Source organism: Euleptes europaea, chromosome 9, assembly GCF_029931775.1.
Source record: "Euleptes europaea isolate rEulEur1 chromosome 9, rEulEur1.hap1, whole genome shotgun sequence".
NCBI classification, from domain to species: domain Eukaryota; kingdom Metazoa; phylum Chordata; class Lepidosauria; order Squamata; family Sphaerodactylidae; genus Euleptes; species Euleptes europaea.
This window is the reverse complement of record NC_079320.1, coordinates 26,758,812-26,777,066: the sequence shown is the minus strand read 5'-3', so window position 1 is coordinate 26,777,066 and position 18,255 is coordinate 26,758,812. Positions and strand designations below refer to the sequence as shown.

Genomic DNA, 18,255 nt, shown 5'->3' with positions numbered 1-18,255 from the left:
TTAGACCTACATGGTTAGGTCTTCCAACACCCCACATGGCCAAAGGATTTGTCCATGTGAGTTTCAGGTCCCTGAAAAAGTAGCACACTTTTTCTTCTCTTGCAAATTCTATGGTAGTTCAAGAGCTCTCCTGATAACCTCCTTTCTTGTAACATTCTCCAACCAGTCAGATGATGATCACATGGTTTATCTCCTGTCTACGAATAAAATTTGCACCACTTAGACTGTTGCCAAATAAATTTCAGCTACTCTTAAAATTCCAAACCATTGCCATTAATTCAATGTCAGGATAATCATCATCATTTATTTATTACGGTCAAAGACCAGCTTACTGTCAGGATAATAAAGAAGCAAGTCTGTTGACTTTTCAGTGAATTTTAAGTTAGCCTATTTTAAAATTGGTACATTTTCCTTCTTTTAAATCCAGGAGTAATATTCTGTTCCTTTGTATTTTTACTTTTTAATTATTTTTGTCTAAAAACCAATATACAATAAGGACCCTCTGGAATAAAATAATGGCTTGTTTGATTTGGTTGTATTGGCTTAGCTGTGAGACACCTTGAGCCGATCTCTGGAGAGGTGGCATATACATTTCCTAAACAAATTAACATATCCTCCTTTCTTTCAGCTTAGAATTTCACAGTTTTGGAGTCCTTCAGCTGCAACCCATGACTTCACAAAACACATCTATACAACACCAGGCAAAGCAAATGCAGACAAACAGAATCAACAATGAACAAGCATACCACAACAGATTAGGCTAAATTCGATTAATTGTCTCAGTCTACTATTTAGATATTTAATTAACCTTGGTATTCAATGAAAATTATATTAGTGGCTGGGATTAACTGTAGTAACAGCTGACGCAGCCCCATCAGTTCCAATCAGGCCTGAATGCACAAGGTGATAGAGGTTCTGATGCACATTTCTCCATTGAAAAGTTCTATAGGCATTTACAAATGATGTGTTCCACCTATCGCCCAGCAGAGAGACAGCAGACTGCCAACAATGCAAAGCTATAATGTGAAGACAACTTTATTCTGACAGGGAGGTACACAGTTGGGTCTCATGTAAAAGATGATGCGTAAACATAAGGAGATCTCATTGGGTCATTTGTCATTCCCTGTGTTGCACTCCTTAGACGCCCAAACAAACAACGCTGTGTCTGATACAAAGGCATTCCTCCCTCCACAAATCCAAAGATCCCTGAGTAGCATGCAGAACGCTTGGGCTGCAATTCTGCACCTTGTCATGCGTGCGGAAGCCTCCCGACCAGGACGGGAGCAAGCAGGCATAACTGGCTGAAGGACTGCAGCCCCCGGTCTCTAGGAAACGAAGCCCCGTTTCCATCTCCGCTGGGAGACTCAGTCACCGATATCCCTGTGTCATCACGTTGGTATTCCTTAATTTAGAACACATCCCTCCAACTGTTGTGTTCGGAGCTAACAATAACACCATCTCCTGCTTGCGACACCGCCAGGCAGCTGTGAACTCAGAAGGATGGCATAACAGTGAGGTAAGAGGAACTGGGCTTCCTAGCAAACAACCCCAGCAGTTATTCAATATACTGAAGATGTGAATTATGTGCCTGATAATCTCCAGTGGATCCCTAATGCCCTTTGATCCTTCCTACTTCTCTCACCACTCCACATTTCTCCGGAATTACCAATGGATTGTCGCTTATGGGCTTCGTGTTCTCACTGTCAGTGCTGTCGCCGCTGCCTCTGGCATCTTTCGTTACTTCAGCGCAGGGATCCTTCTTGCAAAACCTTTGCTGTCTACTGTGAAAGGAAAAGTGCACAGACATAAAATCTCCTCCGGAGGAAGGGACACTGTCCAGGCAATTCGGTTCAAAGGCCTTATTTGTTTGGACAGCTGAGATCTGCTTCATCGTTACAAAACCGAAACCTCAGAGGAGACCCCGTCCGGATGTAGGCAGCAGCGCCTGAGAAGAACAGTGAAGCTGTGCTGAGCCATATGTAAAGCAGTAGCAAGGATTCCCATGGGGTCACGATGTGGCGAACACTACGCCAAGTCACACTGAGAGACGCTACTAGCGAAACAGCTTACCGTACAGAGTTGTGCCCTATTAAGTCCATTGAAGTCAATGGGCTTGGAAGGTGATAACTCTGCTTAGGACCGCACAGTTAGGAAAGTACATGCTTTTCAAATGTGTCATGCTTAAACTCACAGTTACATGTTAGTCGTACCTCTTGTGTATCTATGCCCAGTTTCAGAAGTCACATCACACCTAGATGGAGGTACAATGGATGAGGATGACGTTGCTGAGGTGTTAATTAATTAATTGATAATTTATCATCTTGAGGAAGGAAGATTACAAATGCTAGAGAATAAATTTAAAGCTGTGCATTTATATAGCACCTTCAGTGTTGAATGTGCCTCACATACATTGTCACAGAAAGACAGGCCTGAAAATTAGGTGAATATTATACCCATATTGCAGATGCAGGACTGAGGCTGAGAGAATGTAGTTGCCTAAAATACCACGGCCTTTCATTTATCCGTTTTACCACTATACTGTGGTGGATGAAAGTGCCGTCAAGTCACAGCTGATTTATGGTGACCCCATAGGGTTTTCAAGGCAAGAGGTGTTCTGAGGTGGTTTGCCATTGCCTGCCTCCATGTGGGCTGAGAGCTCTGAGAGAACTGTGACTGGCCCAAGGTCACTCAGCAGGCTTCATGTGGAGGAGTGGGGAATCAAGCCTGATACTCAAGATTAGAGTCTGCCACTCATGTGGAGAAGTGGGGAATCAGACCAGATTAGAGTCCGATGCTCTTAATCACTACACAACTATCCAACACCAGTATAAAAGTTCTCTAATCCTAGCCATGGCATTGACGTATACCATAGTATATCCTTCCTTCATCTGGGCCCCAGTCCACGGAAGACTGGTCATTCTTATATTACAACTACAGAAGGGTGTCCTGGTAAATTCAAAGTAACGTTTACTAATCCCATGAACGTTTACAGAATTCCACACTGCTGGGTTCAGTGAGGCTTACTCTCAAATAATTATGTGTAGAAATAAGTGTTATTTGCTCCCTCTGGACTGGGGCCATTTGGTTTAGTTTAGCTGCTCCTGTCCCTCTGCCTAGATACACAAATGTGCTCCATCTGAATTACAGTATAACTGATTTATTTTATAGGTTTGCCTGTAAGGATAATCAAGATGATGTGTGCGAATTACTGTGGACAAGCAGAAAACGTTATATAATTATTATTACTTTTTAACATATTTATTAACCTAATTGACACAGAGTTTTACCCTTCCACACTCTACATGATAAATGTTCTGAGTGGGTAAATATAGCTGATTGGAGGTAGGAGAGATTGAAGGAGGTCTAATAAAAAGCCTCATCACAGCTGTCTGGGTTTTTTTCCTTTAATTCCTGAAAGTCCCACATTAAGGGACAATATGTGTTTATGTTTTATGGATGAAGAGAAAGTCTTTTACTGACCTGCTCATGGAACTAAATCAATTTGTCTTAAATATAGCTGAGTAGGAGTAAAAATGAAATAGCAACTCTAATCCAAATATTGGTTTCTGGGCTCCCGTTAAAGGGGGATTTAGATCAGTGGTTTCATTTTGATCGTATGGGGCTACTAATAGCTGTAGTACAAACCTAGCCAAGCGTGTAATTGAAAACTTGCTTTCAAGATAAACAGTTATATTGATCAAAACCATTTGGAAAAGGAGGAAAGTAAATCAGGGCAAAACAATGACCCCTTTTTTGAAGTTTGGATTGTAAATGGGAACAGGTCGTCACAAAAACAAAAATCAATAAGAGTCTGTGAATCAGGAAGCCCTAATGATGGAACCCACCAATAGTTCCAGCGTTGCTAACATGACAGCTTTAGTGTGAGATTTGAAAGCGCTACCCTACGTACTTTCCCCACATAAATCAGTGCGTTCGCTCGGGAAATGGGAGAAGAAGAACAATCTGCCATTGGCTTTAAATGTGGGATTCCAAACCATACGACAGGATCTGTGAACGATAACTTCAGCATTTCCAGATATCAAAACTGTGAGTAACCATGGCAATCCATTACCAAAATGCAGAACAGTAACATAACCAATTAAATGCCGCCAAATTGTGACCAAGCTTTTGATTTCCCCCGAGTTCTTCAAAAGGCTGCTTGTTAAGCAAAACAAGCAAGGGGGTGTGTGGGGGGGAATGCTCATTAATTTGTGACATTTTAGTCGATCCTAATTAAAAAAACACTATTAAAATATTGCTTTTGTTAAATTCTAACAGACCAACAGAGCTCCCTACAATTTTTGCCACTTCTGACAAATTCAACTGTGTACAGGTGGCTCTAACAAGTGGGGAAAACTGCTTCTACTTAATAACAAGACTTTGCTTACAGAGAATCCATACCCCCAGCCACTGGATAACACCACCCGGTTTGGCACCTATTGTTTCTAGCTCAAATCAGTCTCCAACTTTGGTAACAGAAAGACTGCATTTTTTCCCTTTACATCTGCACTCAGCCTTACAAAGGATCCGTGGGTTCCGGTTAGCACACAAGACTGGCCCCTACTAATGTTGGTTTTATATTTTCTAAGGGACAGTTGCCATTTCTCTGAACCTCGATACAACTGAGATTTTTTTTGGCATTAAATCAAACCAGTTCATTATAATTTATTGCGGTCCTTGACCCGTATTACAAAGTTAAAACATCATTAAAACAACAATAGTTCAATACAACAACAAAAATAGCTGCATGAACATTTGAGCTAGTCAAATGGGTTTCATTAAATCAAATCAAATCTGAATAAACCAGCACTTCCTCTGAGGACCACTGAAATCTATAACTGTCTGGATTTTCCCATCATGCCCAGCAACAGCATTTTCTCCATCACCACCCTAGTTTTTGTTTTGACTAACATCCTGCCCAATGTCGAGTTCTTGGGGACTTGTAAGCCTTTTTGTTAATTTGCAAGATTTCATTCAGCCCTAATAAGGCACTCCTCTATTGCTGATTTCTGAGTATTTCCCAACACGCAGTCTAAATACTTCACACACCATAAATTAGGAAGGCACAACTGGAAGCCCAATCTGTCCTCAAGAAGTTTTCCATCTGGCCTCTAGCACAGTCCTTTCTTCCAAGGACCCCCTCCCTACACATCAGCCAATTTTTAAGAAATCTTTGCCAGATAGAAACTTGGAATGAGAATCTGACGTGCCTTTTACGGAAAGGGATCTATCGGCCAAAGTAGGTCGTGCCAACTTGAAAATTTAAAAAAAGGAAAAGGAAAGGAAATAAAAATATTTGGTACCTGGGCAAAGCCTGAAGCTGAAACTCAGACTGGTGAAGCTGGGCAGACGGAGGATCAAGGAACAGAGGCCAGTGGTTTTCTGGCAGATTTGGGCTCTGAGCCCAGCAGATTCTGGTGGGTCTGGGTCTGAGCCCAGCACAAAAACTCACAACTGAAATTGAGTACTGCAGCTCTCACTTTCATTTATCAGGGGTATACATTGTTTTGGATTCTAATTTAGAAACACAGAGTGGTGCATCTGTTTTCCAGCGGACACATGCTCCTGCGTACATTTTGTGCCACGTATCCTTAGGAAAGCATATGCAGAACCACTGACCCAAGGGGGGATCTAAAATGTTGTGAGGATGCCACCATTTATACGAGTGCTTTTAGATGATCAAAAACATGATGGGGATGGCCCAATTATTTACAATCAAAGGGGAAGGGTCATGGCTAGCGATAGAGCATCTGCTTGAGGCGCAGAAGGTCCCAAGTTCAATCTCTGGCATCTCCAGTTGAAAGATTTGGCAGCAGGTAATATGAAAGCCCTCTGTCTGAAACCTTGGAGAGCCACTGCCAGCCTGAGGAGACAATACTGACTTGGATGGACCAAGGGTCTGATTCAGTATAAGGCAGCTTCATGTGTCCATGTGAAATGTATCCTGATAGTTCATTGGTGGGGGGGAACCTTAGGTACATGCTGGAATTCACCATCCTGGGGTAATTATCTGGCAGATTATTTGTAGATAACTAGGAAGGCAATCAGGTTGTTCAGGGAAACATACACCCCAGCCAAAGGAAGACACCCACCCAGACTGATTATAATAAATGATAAGCAAAATACATTTTAAAAGCAGCCACAAGAATAACTAAAAATCTCAAACACAGAAATTCAGACATGCTTTTCAGGTAGCTCTACCTGTAGGAGTAGAGAGATCCAACTCCAAGGAGGAGGACCAGGAACAGCAGAGCCAAGAAAACAGCAGTTGTGAGATTCCACTTCTTGGTTTGCTTCACATGTTGCTGTTCCCACCACTCCAAGTCGCTGAACTGACAGCGCTCTCCCAAATAGCCTTTCGCACAGCTGTCAAAAACAAATGAAGCAAATACAGTAGCCAATAATGAAGAGAGCAAATGTCACCATTTTGGCTCGACTTCACCCAATGTTATTCTGAGGAAACTGTCATGTTTGGGACCATCCAGAACCATGAAGGCCGCTGGCTTCGACAGGAAGTAAAAAACTTAGGGGACTAAAATTGTGCAAAGTTATTTGGGTATTTAAAATAACATGGTTTTTAAAAGATCACTTTTAATTAGGCTGAAATTCTTATCTTAAGGTGGATTTTTTTAAAATGATAGAAACTTTTCCAGAGTGTTGTGAACAACTTGTCTATAATCCATAGAGATTCTCAATTCAGCATTTTGTGTTATGGCTCAGCATTTAATACCCAAATACCCAGCTCTTTGTAGGAAAACATCACATTTTATTTGGTTTTTTAAACAATATTTGCAACTTTATTTAATAAAGATCATTTATTTAATAAAGAGCATTTATTCAACTCCTTAAATGAAAATATCACATTTTATTTAGTTTTTTAAAAAAAATTATTTGTAAGTTTAGTTAATGAAGATCTGCTTCATGAAAAATTTCTAACCTGTTTCTACACTTATGGGAGAAAAGAAATCAAATGGAAAAAATGTAATTCTAGCTCATAGAGAATAGAATGAAATAAAAGTATAAAGTGAATCCAAGTATTAAACTCAGCCTTCTTTGGCTGTGCTAGTGTGCTTCTTTTGATCAAGGTCAATTGTAAGATCTTATGGGACCAGCTTTCACCATGCTACGTAGAAAAGGTTAAAGTCAACTACAAACTGTGAATACAAATGAAGCTAGCAGCATTTTAAATTTAGTTGTTGTGGAAAATAGGCAATGGTAAATTTCAGCAAACTCTTTGGAACATTTTTACTCAGAAGTATCATTCCATACATATTTTAATCTTATGGTATGGATTGTGTCACAATTCAAAAAATGTATATGCTGACAACTCAATACAGGTCATATATTTTGACATGCAATAGTGATGCTGTATAAGGTATAGTATATCATGAACCTGGAATAGAATGAGTACGCTTTGCTGGTGGATGATGAAACACTGCCACCTAGTGTACAATGTAAGAACAATAGGGATAAGGGAAAACCCACACATTTTGTCCATATATATTTGCATCTGGGTCATCATATGGAGTGGCTAATATCTACAACTTGTAGCAAAGACTACATACATAGCTATAAAAGTGTTTCATAACAAAGGGGAAATACACACACCTACATTACTCAGCGCCAACCAGGTGTAGTGGTTCGTGTCAGGCTAGGATCTAGGAGTCCTGTTAGCTGGCTTAATAAGGCAGGAATATATTTTTTTAAAAAATTTAAAAGCCTCATTTAAAAAAAAATCCTACATGGGATAAACCAATGCATTAGATGGACTAAATACACCCAGACCCCTTTACCCTTGCTACCGAACTTTATGATACTATACAATTATTTATTTCCTTCACCTTCATTTTATCCTCACAACAACCATATGAGGTAGGTTAGGCTGAGAGCACATGACTGGCCCAAGATCACTCAGCAAACTTCCATGGCAGATTGGGAATCCTGGATTTCCCGAATCCTAGCTTTACACTTAAACTACCACACTATACTAATTTCAGGAAATGGAAGGCCATGCAGATGTGATTAGGTTGAGTTAAAAAAATATTGCTAAGCTTGCTTCTCACTGTTCTCTGCAGAGTTCAGTACTTACTTGCATGCATAAGCTTGCAGATTGGAAAAATAAACACAAACTCCCTCATGGAGGCAGAATGAGGGGGGGCAGCCAACCGTATCATCTTGGGCAGACAAAGTGGACACCTCGCTGGTTGCCACAGCAGGTGGTATGGGAGGCTCTGAAACACAGTATTGGACAAGATATAAACCAGCTGGGCAAACATGCAATTTATGCTGCAACCTAATGTGGGCCTGGAGACCTCCCGGAATTACAACTGATCTCCAGACGACAGAGATCAGCTCCCCTGGAGGAAATAGCTGCTTTGGAGGGTGTACTTTATTGCATTACTTTCCTGTTGTGCTCCGTCCTCTCCCCAAGCTCCATTTTTTTTCAGGCTCCATCCCTAAATCTCCAAGAATTTCCCAGGGTGGAGTTGGCAACGCTAACATGAAGTGTCCGGCTACTCCTCCACAGCAGTCCCATGTAGAGTGCGGGATAGTAATCCAGTGTGCCCAAGGCACATATCGCTCAGTCAGTCCTTCCAAAGAATGGGCAGCAGCTAGTAAGCCAGCCTAAGATGGCAATATGTAGACTCGGAGACTTCTCTCACTTGTTTCTCAAAAAGATAGTTTCAGAGGGTAGTCGTGTTGTCTGCAGTAGAAGAGTTATAACACGTCCTAACAAATAAACAATTCAGAACCACAAACAAACCCTAATGACCATCAATAAAAACATTAGCAACAACAAAATCAGCAGTAACAATCTGAGAAAAATTAGTAATATAAATTACAATAGTATCAAATCAGGAAGCTGGGACAGGAGTAAAAAAAAGCACACTGCTGCATTCTTGCATTTCGAAACGGTAATCTCTAGGGTTGCCAGGTTCTTCTTTGCCACCGGTGGGAGGTTTTTGGAGCGGAGCCTGAGGAGGGTGGGGTTTGGGGGCAGGGAGGGATTTCAGTGCCATCGAGTCCAATTGCCAAAGTGGCCGCTTTCTCCGGGGGAATTGATCTCTATTGGCTGGAGATCAGTTGTAATAGCAGGAGATCTCCAACTACTACCTGGAGGTTGGCAACCCTAGTAATCTCACATTTCAAAACTGTAATCAAAACAGAGACACCCTTTCAGAAGGCCCAGTAGCACCTTAGAGACCAACAAATTTTTCAGGGTATAAGCTCCTTTCGTCAGATATCAGGCGAAACAGGACTTGGTTCGAGTTGCTTCTCAAGCGACCCCATTCAGCTTTATGAGCTTTATCCCCTGCCAACTGTACAAAGAAACTCTAAATCACGAGTAACACTAACAAGGGAAGTGAGGGGGGACATTCCACTTAGAGGGAGAGGAGAGGAGGGATAGAGATAATGCGCGAGATCTCAAGACCAACTCCCATTTTGCAAACCATTACTTCTGCACATGGTACAGGTGCTTAAACTGAAAAATAGGAAACTAATAAAAATGCTGGTCATCGGGTCTATGAAAATACTTGATTGGGGGTGGGGAGAGAAGACAGTATACTGATAGTTGAACATCAGGCCTCAAGTGCTGTCTATGAGGATCAGCAAATCTGATTATGAACATGGCTTGAAATGTACTTGGACTGTAAATGTCAGCACTCTGAATCTCATGATTATTAAACTAACATCAGATTATCTGATGAGTCTTACAACTGACTCAATCCTTGCTTTCATTACCATATGCATGGTAATGATTTCCAATAAATCTTTATTGGGTCATCTGTCTCTCCCTGGTTCCATTAGGGCTGCCAAGCAAAAGGAGGAGAATGCCCCCACTGGCAACTAGCGGCTTTGCATACTGATGAGATGCCGGCGGTGCACATCTTATAGAAGTGAAAGTGCCCCAAAGGCCCTCTAGGTCGGTTTACATCCAAATTAATATTAACTAACACAAATCAATTGCACCATCATTTTTAACAGGGCTGATTTGCAAACATAATTCCTTTTCTAATGATGCAGCAATACCTTTTCAGGGTCTAAAGACATCAAACAAATGCTCGAGTACTATAATACGCTACCACTGTCACACTAGGCTGTGTGGCTACGGCCATAACTAATCATTGATCCTGCAGATACAAAATCAGTTTCTTTCTTTGTCTACAGTCGTCTCAAAGATCACTTAAAAACAGACTTTTAACTAGCAGGCCAACAAGAAGAGTAGAATAAATGGAGCATTATTGCAAAATTCAAAACCTAAGCCTGCATTGTTGCATTTCTCAACTGGTAAGAACAGTACCCCTTAATAGTATGCTTATAATGCAGAAACTGAACATTTTTTTAAATCGCTCTTTTATGTATGATGAAATCATTCCAAATTTAAGATTTCAAGAGGAAAACAGTAGCAGCCTCCAACTCCCTGGCTCACCAGAACAATGAAGCCCATCTTCAGTATACCCCTCAAGGCACCTGCAAAGGTAGCTCCCTTCTGTATTGACACACCTTGACATGCTTTGATTGCAGAGGTCCATGTTAAAAGCACACTCGTCGATGTCTGCAAGAGAAACAGTGCTGAAAATTGGGGAAAGGTTCAGGCAAGATATATTGACAGAACTAAACAGAAGGGGGAAAAACAGCACTGGGAGAACCATTGTGGTATAGCGGTTAGCCTGTTAGACTAGGAACAGAGACCCTGACTCAAATCCATGTTGTTCTCTCTTAGCCTAACCCACCTCACAGGCCATAGTGAAGACAGAGCGGAGAGGAGAAAACCATGTCCAACATGCATTTAGGTATAGGTAAAAGTCCCCTGTGCAAGCACCTGGTCATTCCTTATCCATGGGGTTACGTCACATCCCGACGTTTACTAGGCAGACTATGTTTACGGGGTGGTTTGCCATTGCCTTCCCCAGTCGTCTTCCCTTTACCCCCAGCAAGCTGGGTATTCATTTTACCGACCTCGGAAGGATGGAAGGATGAGTCAACCTTGAGCGGGCTACCTGAAACCGACTTCTGTCGGGATCAAACTCAGGTCGTGTGCAGAGCTTGGACTGCAGTACTGCAGCTTGCCACTCTGCGCCACGGGGCTCCAACAACATGCATTTAGGTTGACATTTTGTCGGTGACTGAGGAGGCATCGGGCCTCCACGCACCTGAAAATTAAGTTTAAAATATCACTGGGAGCTCTGAGCATGGCATTTCTGATTGTTGGCAGGGGACATTTACCATAGCACAATTTGTCTTCCTTGGTGAAACCTGTCCGACACAGGCAAGTGGGACCATCCTCATTTGAAATGCACTCAGCATTGACATCATCACAGCACAATAATGTACAGTCATCCTGGCCTGTGGCACATAAGAAAGAAATATTGTTCCAATTAAGCTCATAACACATGCACTCAGAATAATAGCTTGAGACAAATTAATTAGAATCAACTTTTCAAAACATAATCCCACTAGACAGGATGTCAACTAGCATAAAATGTTCACCCACTCACTTTCTTGCAACAGACAAACATGCCCTCAGATATATGCCTTTCTATGTGGTGTTTCTGAAAACTGTTATCTGCATCTTTCAGATCTTTTCAATAAACTGTTCTGTATGCTTTACAGCTCTTTCACACCTTTTTCTAGCCCACGAATCATATTTGTTCATTTGTTAATCTAGGTCTATCCTACAACACGAGTAGCCCATTCCTGAAGGGGAGGGGCGAAGCTCCTTTGGAGCCAGTGTGACCCCCACACTGGCATTAGGGTTGCCAACCTCCAGGTACTAGCTGCAGATCTCCTACTATTACAACTGATCTCCAGCCAATAGAGATCAGTTCCCCTGGAGAAAATGGCCACTTTGGCAATTGAACTCTATGGCATTGAACTCTCCCCAAACCCCGCCCTCCTCAGGCACCGCCCCCAAAAACCTCCCACCGGTGACAAAGAGGAACCTGGCAACCCTAGCTGGCATAGGCAGCACCTTATCATGGAATATCAGAGTGGCAAACTGTGTCTGGACTCTGTTTTGGAATCTATTGGCTACCCCTGCCACTGGAAATAGGAGACTGCAGTCTTTACCAGACACCACAATTTCTGCAGTCAACATCTGTAGATTCTTTCCACTTCTGTCGCCACATGCATTGTTCCTTAAAGGATGCTGGTATGGAACATCTAGTGCTGATGTCTTGTTCGTATGGCCTGAAACAATAAGGAATAAATGAGTGGGGATAGACTGCTGCACTCTAGCATTTCAAAACTGGAATCAAAATGTAGTCCTAGAAGTCTGTCAAAAGAAAAGTACAGTTAAAAATCAAAGTCTAACGGCCATAGGGACTTTTTTAAAATGTTTTTATTTTTAATTTAAATTCAGGATACAGAAAGGGAAAAAAGGGAGAGAATAAGGGGAATCCGTCTGATGTAGACAAACACATTTTTTGGTCTGATAAGTTCAAAAGCATTTTACATTTTCAGAGTATAGTTACCAAACATTTTCAATTAATCTAATATATTTACATTTAACTGATTATATTTTCTGGTTTCTTATAATATATTTATCTGTTAGTTCACTAACATATAAGTGTAAAATGGTTGCCATTTCTCGTTAAACTGTTCTACTGACTCATCGTGGGTTGTGTTCATCATAAAAGTCATTCTGGCCATGTTTGCATAGTCGAGCATTTTGTCTTTCCATTCTTCTATGTCAGGTGTAGACAACTGCTTCCAGGTTCTTGCCAACACAGTTCTTACGGCCGTTGTAGCATATTTGAACAGATCTTTGAATCTCATAGGTAATCAGATGGTATTATACTCAGTAAAAAGTATTTGGTGTCCAATCTTATTTTTATTTTTATTTTGTTCTGTAGTTCACATTGGATCTTCTTCCAGTAGATTTGTAGCCTCGGGCAAGTCCACCAAACATGAAAGTAAGAGCCATCTGTCTGTTGGCATTTCCAACACGCCCCTTTCTTTCCCTTCGAAGTGGTCATCTGAGCAATCATGTTGGGCGTCATGTACCACCTGTAAAATGTCTTATACCAATTTTCCTTCACTTCTTGACTTGAGGTGTATTTTAGTTCAAGTGTGCAGCTTTTCCCATGTTTCCATCGTGACCATCTCACCAAAGTTTTGAATCGATTTAATCATGTTTATCTTAACTTGTTCTTCTTCTGAATCATACTTCAGAAGTAGTTTATAGATTTCTCCTAACAAATGATCATCATTCTTGGTTATAATTGCCTCAAATTCTGTTAGTTCTCAGAACAACCCAGATTTTAAACAGTCTCTTTTTAAGTTGGAGATATGTCAGCCAGTTTATATCTTCGAATTTATCTTGGAGTGCTGATAAACTTTTGATCTCTCCTGTAGGATCTACCATATCACGGTATATTAGTGGCGATTCATTTTTTAATACTATAACTTCTTGGAAGGCTTCAATCAGAGACATTATAGATGGCAGAGAAGGACTGATTCTCTTTTTGCATCTTTTCCAGACCTTTAAGATCGCCAGCTTGATATCACAATCTTTGGAGGTTTTACCTAATTGCGATGGTGTCATAGGGTTCCATAAGGCTTTATGAAAGCCTTGCAAGAGGTCCGCTCTTTCCAATGTGATATTTCTGTTCTTAGGATGCTTGATCCAATCTATGACCCAAGTCAGGCAGGCTGCATGATAATATAATTTAAAATTCGGTAACGCTAACCCGCCTCTTTTCTTCTCGTCCTGTAGTACTTTAAACCTAACTCTTGGCTTCTTGCCATTCCACACAAAGCGATTTATTTGCTTCTGCCAGTTGTCTATTGTTTTGTCAGGTATACTTATTGGTAAAAACTGGAATAGGAAGGTTATTCTTGGAAGTACGTTTATCTTTATTGTGGCTATTCTTCCTAGCCAGGAAATATTCATCTTTGACCATCGACTCAAGTCTTTTTCTATTTCTCCCCAGATCTTTGTATAGTTAATTTTGAAGAGTGTCTTGTTTTGTGACAATATATTGATGCCTAGATACTTAAGTGGGTCTTTCGTTATTTGGCATCCTGTGATTTCTTTGATATGCATTTCATCAATTTTTGTAATATTAAATGTCAGTATCTTCATCTTTGCTTTGTTTAATTTATAACCTGCGTACTTTGCAAATTTTGTAATATGATGTATGCATGGAAGAGTACCCTTTGGGTTTTGGCAGATCAATACCACATCATCTGCATAACTTTTGATTTTGTGTTCATCTTTTCCAAATTTGAGTCCCTTGATATTAGGATCATTTCTTATATAATTCGCTAAGACCTCCATTGATAAATCAAATAGAAGTGGTGAAAGTGGACAGCCTTGTCTGGTGCCTTTTGCAATATTGAATTCTGCTGACGAAGAACCATTAACTAAAAGTCGTACCTTTTGGACTGAATATATTGTATTAAATACTTTAACGAAAGTGTCTCCACAGCCCATTTGTTCTAATGTCTTTGAGATAAAACGCCAGGAAACGTTATCAAAGGCTTTTTCTGCATTGAGGAAGATCATGGCAGCCTTCAGTGATTTTGACTTGATATGTTTAATTGCACTGAGAACAAGTGTTACATTGTCTCTCATAAGTCTTTTGGGGATGAACCCAGTTTGGTCTGGATGCACCAAGTTAGTGGTGCACCTTTGAAGTCTTTTGGTTAGTATGGAGACAAATAATTTGTAGTCAACATTTAGCAGAGAAATTGGTCTATAGGCCTGAGGGAGACATGGATCAGTACCTTCTTTCAGTAATAGAGATATGTGTGCATCCTGCCAGGATGTTGGAATCTTCCCATTTTCTATTACGTCATTAAACAGTGATAACAAAACAGGTGTGAGTTGCTGCTCATAGAGCTTATAAAAGTTTGGAGTAATCCCATCCAGGCCTGGTGCTTTATCAGATTTCAAATTATTTATGGCATCTACGATTTCTTGTGTAGTCATCTTCTGGTTAAGACTTTCTTGTTCTCCTTCTGATAGCTTAGGAAGTTTAGCCCGTGATAGATACATCTGCAGCCCTTGCTCTTGTAGGTCGTCTTTTGCGTAAAGTTGTGTATAAAAGTCAGCAAAAAAAATTTCAATTTCCTCTTGTTTGTTGTATGTTGTTCCATTACTTTTTGCTCCTAAATCTTTCTCTTCATTTTTTTGTTGCCGAAGTTAATTAGCTAAAAATCGGCCGGGTTTGTTAGCTTTCTCAAAGAATCTTTGCTTGGCATATTTGATCTTCTCGTGAACTTCTTCTGTCTCCACGGCGTCTATCTTGTGTTTAGTCAGCTTAATTTTACATAAGATAATTTTATTTGGTACGGTCTGATAATCTTTCTCTAATTTTCTTAGTTGGATCAGGAGGTCCTTATAATTCCTTTCTTTATCTCTCCTGGAACTAGAATTTAACTCTCAAGAAATAATCACAATCAACCAGAAGCAAGAAACGACAGAGACAACAGTGAGCCAACATACCTCGGAACTACAGGAACACTCCAAAACAATTCAAGACCTGTCTGTTAAATCAGGTGCCCATGAAGTTAAACTCAGAGATAAGAACATTAAATTTCGCGAGATTCCTGAACAATTTGGAAAAACTGGCCTAGAATCAGACATCAGAGCATTTCTTCATGAACACTATGAATTTGGCGAAGACGATACTGAACTGGAGTATTGCTACAGAATAAACTCAGCCTATGCCAGCAAATATCACAAACCAAGGGACATACTGGTGAGATTTTTCCACAAAAGAACCAGGGATTTGCTCTTGAGAACACAAAGAGACAATCCACTAGTTTGGGAAGGAAATCCCATACAAATTCTATCAGATCTCCCAAAAGAAATGAATACAAAGATTTAAAACAAGAACTAATTAAGAGACAAATCAGGTTTAGGTAGCTCATCCCGTACTCACTGGAAATTTCACTGTCACGAGGAAAAAGAATAATTCATAACCAACAACAAGCAGAAGAATTACTCGAGGAACTTAAAACGTCTACAGAATTTCCTCCCAAGGATCAAGAAGACGATCCAGGAGAAGGTCCAAGCAGCTTACCCCCAAGACAGAAGGACAAAAAACATTCACCTAAAAAGCAAGATCCACGGGGAGGAAGAAAACAACTGAAGAAGATAAACTAGGACAAGCTTAGGCACTGTAGATCTGCCTTTGGACTTAGTATGGACCATCTAAAAATTATATCTTTGAACATAAATGGTCTTAATTCACCCAATAAAAGAAAAAGAGTCTTTCATAGTTTAAAAAAGCAGGGAAGAGATATTATCTGCCTACTGGAAACCCATGTCAAAAAAGATAATGAAAAGATTCTTCAAACTAAACATCTTGGGACTCCTTACTTTGTATCAGCCAAAGAAAAGAAGAGAGGGTTGGTTACCTACATCAATGAAAGGATACTAACAGTTAAAAACCACCACTCAGATCCAGATGGTTGATACCAAATCCTAATAATACATGGCATGGATGGAGTCTGTTTTACCTTGGCAAACATCTATGCCCCTAATGCAGCAATAGAAAACTTCTTTGAAACCCTATTCACGAATCTAATAGCCTGTCATCAAGGAGAAATAGTAGTGTTGGGAGACTTCAATGCAGTTATCAATCCAGCTATAGATAAATCGCACAACAGTGCCTCAGGAAAGCTACCTGAGAAATGTTTTTAAATATATGAAGGAACTCAACCTGACAGACGTTTGGAGAACAAAAAATCCCAAAACAAGAGACTACACATTTTATTCAGACTGGCATGGCTCGCACTCCAGAACTGACATATGCTGGATCTCCAGGTCAATGTTGACAAAAATAGATTCCATGAACATTGCTCCTAGAACACTATCAGACCACAATCCACTTAAACTGGTCTGGATACAAGGAAGGTCAGGTCTAAGAAGATGGAAATTAAATGATCAATTATTACGTAAGAAGCAGACATTTGAACAATGTAAACGTGACATTATAGAATTTTTTACTTTTAAAAAAACTCCAGATGTATCAAACTTTACCATCGGGGACGCAAGCAAGGCATACACCCGTGGCAGAATGATAGCTTTCATGGCCATGGGGACTTGCATTACCTCAAATCTACCCGAAGTGAAATCTGTGTAAACACTCATAGCATTTGCAGTGTTTAATTCAAAGACTGTATGTGCAGCCATCCAGTTCCTGTCTCACCAAATCTGATGCCAGCAGTTTCTCCTGCTTTGCAATGCACCCCGTACTGCTTGGCCAATAATTCTGTTTTTGAGACATTCAAATAAAATTCCCTAACAGATTAGCAAAGAGAGATGTCATAAGAAAGCAGCTGTGTGACTTTTGAAACATACCTGGTTTTGCTAAGGGATGGATGACCACCAGTGAGGACGGCCTCAGTACGTTGCCTCCAAGACGTACCCTATTTTGTCCAGTCTTCTTGTCCACTCTCATTAATGAATGCTTAGCCCAGTCAGAGAACCAAATGTCATCCTCAAATACTGTTATATCAAATGGATGTCCTAAAAACATACATATATTCTCTATAACCCCTTTACACAAATATACATATATTCTCTATAACCCCTTTACATAAATATACATTAAATGAACAGGTTTATTATGCATATAACCATCTATTCCTAGCATGTTGTATGCAAATACAACACAAAAGGTTGGACCAACCAGTTTTCCAATGAAAAAGGGAAGAGGGAGCCCCTTTGACCACCAAAGTGGTGATACTGGGGAGAGCCAGCATGGTTAAGAGCAGTGGCTTGGAGCGGTGGACTCTGATCTGGAGAACCGGGTTTGATTCCCCACTCCTCCACATGAGTGGCGGAGGCTAATCTGGAGAACTGGATTTGTTTCCCCGCTCCTACACATGAAGCCTGCTGGGTGACCTTGGGCTAGTCACACTCTCTCAGCCCCACCTACCTCACAGGGTATCTGTCGTGGGGAGGGGAAGGGAAGGTGATTGTAAGCCAGTTTGATTGTAAGTCGGCATAAAAAACCAACTCTTCTTCTTCTTTTCCTCCTCCTCATGGTCAAAGACCAGGTAGGATGGGAGCATGTAGTAAGAAGTCGAATCGGACACAACTGAATGAATAGGCTGACTATTCCGTTGTCACAGAATTGAAATAAACCTGTTCTTGACCCAGTCCAGCCTCTAGCCCTGAGAGAGGTCATCCTACCCCTCAATCCTTCCCAAGAGATACTTATTCAATGTTTAAATGCTTCCACGGAATGAGATGCCACAAATTTCCTGCACAGCTTGTTCCATTTTAAAATGACA

The 18,255-nt window shown here is 40.6% G+C and overlaps 1 protein-coding gene across 1 annotated transcript in view; it reads right to left on the bottom strand.

Annotated features, from left to right (window-relative positions):
- The window catches only part of EGF (epidermal growth factor), a 54,147-nt gene that overhangs the window by 2,487 nt on the left and 33,405 nt on the right, over positions 1-18,255 (bottom strand). The window contains exons 14-20 of the mRNA XM_056855024.1: positions 17,318-17,485; positions 12,073-12,192; positions 11,230-11,349; positions 10,433-10,558; positions 8,090-8,231; positions 6,202-6,366; positions 1,667-1,781 (exon numbers count right to left, since the gene is read on the bottom strand). Coding sequence (XP_056711002.1) covers positions 1,667-1,781; positions 6,202-6,366; positions 8,090-8,231; positions 10,433-10,558; positions 11,230-11,349; positions 12,073-12,192; positions 17,318-17,485 — 956 coding nt within the window. The remainder of the gene's footprint in view (positions 1-1,666; positions 1,782-6,201; positions 6,367-8,089; positions 8,232-10,432; positions 10,559-11,229; positions 11,350-12,072; positions 12,193-17,317; positions 17,486-18,255) is intronic.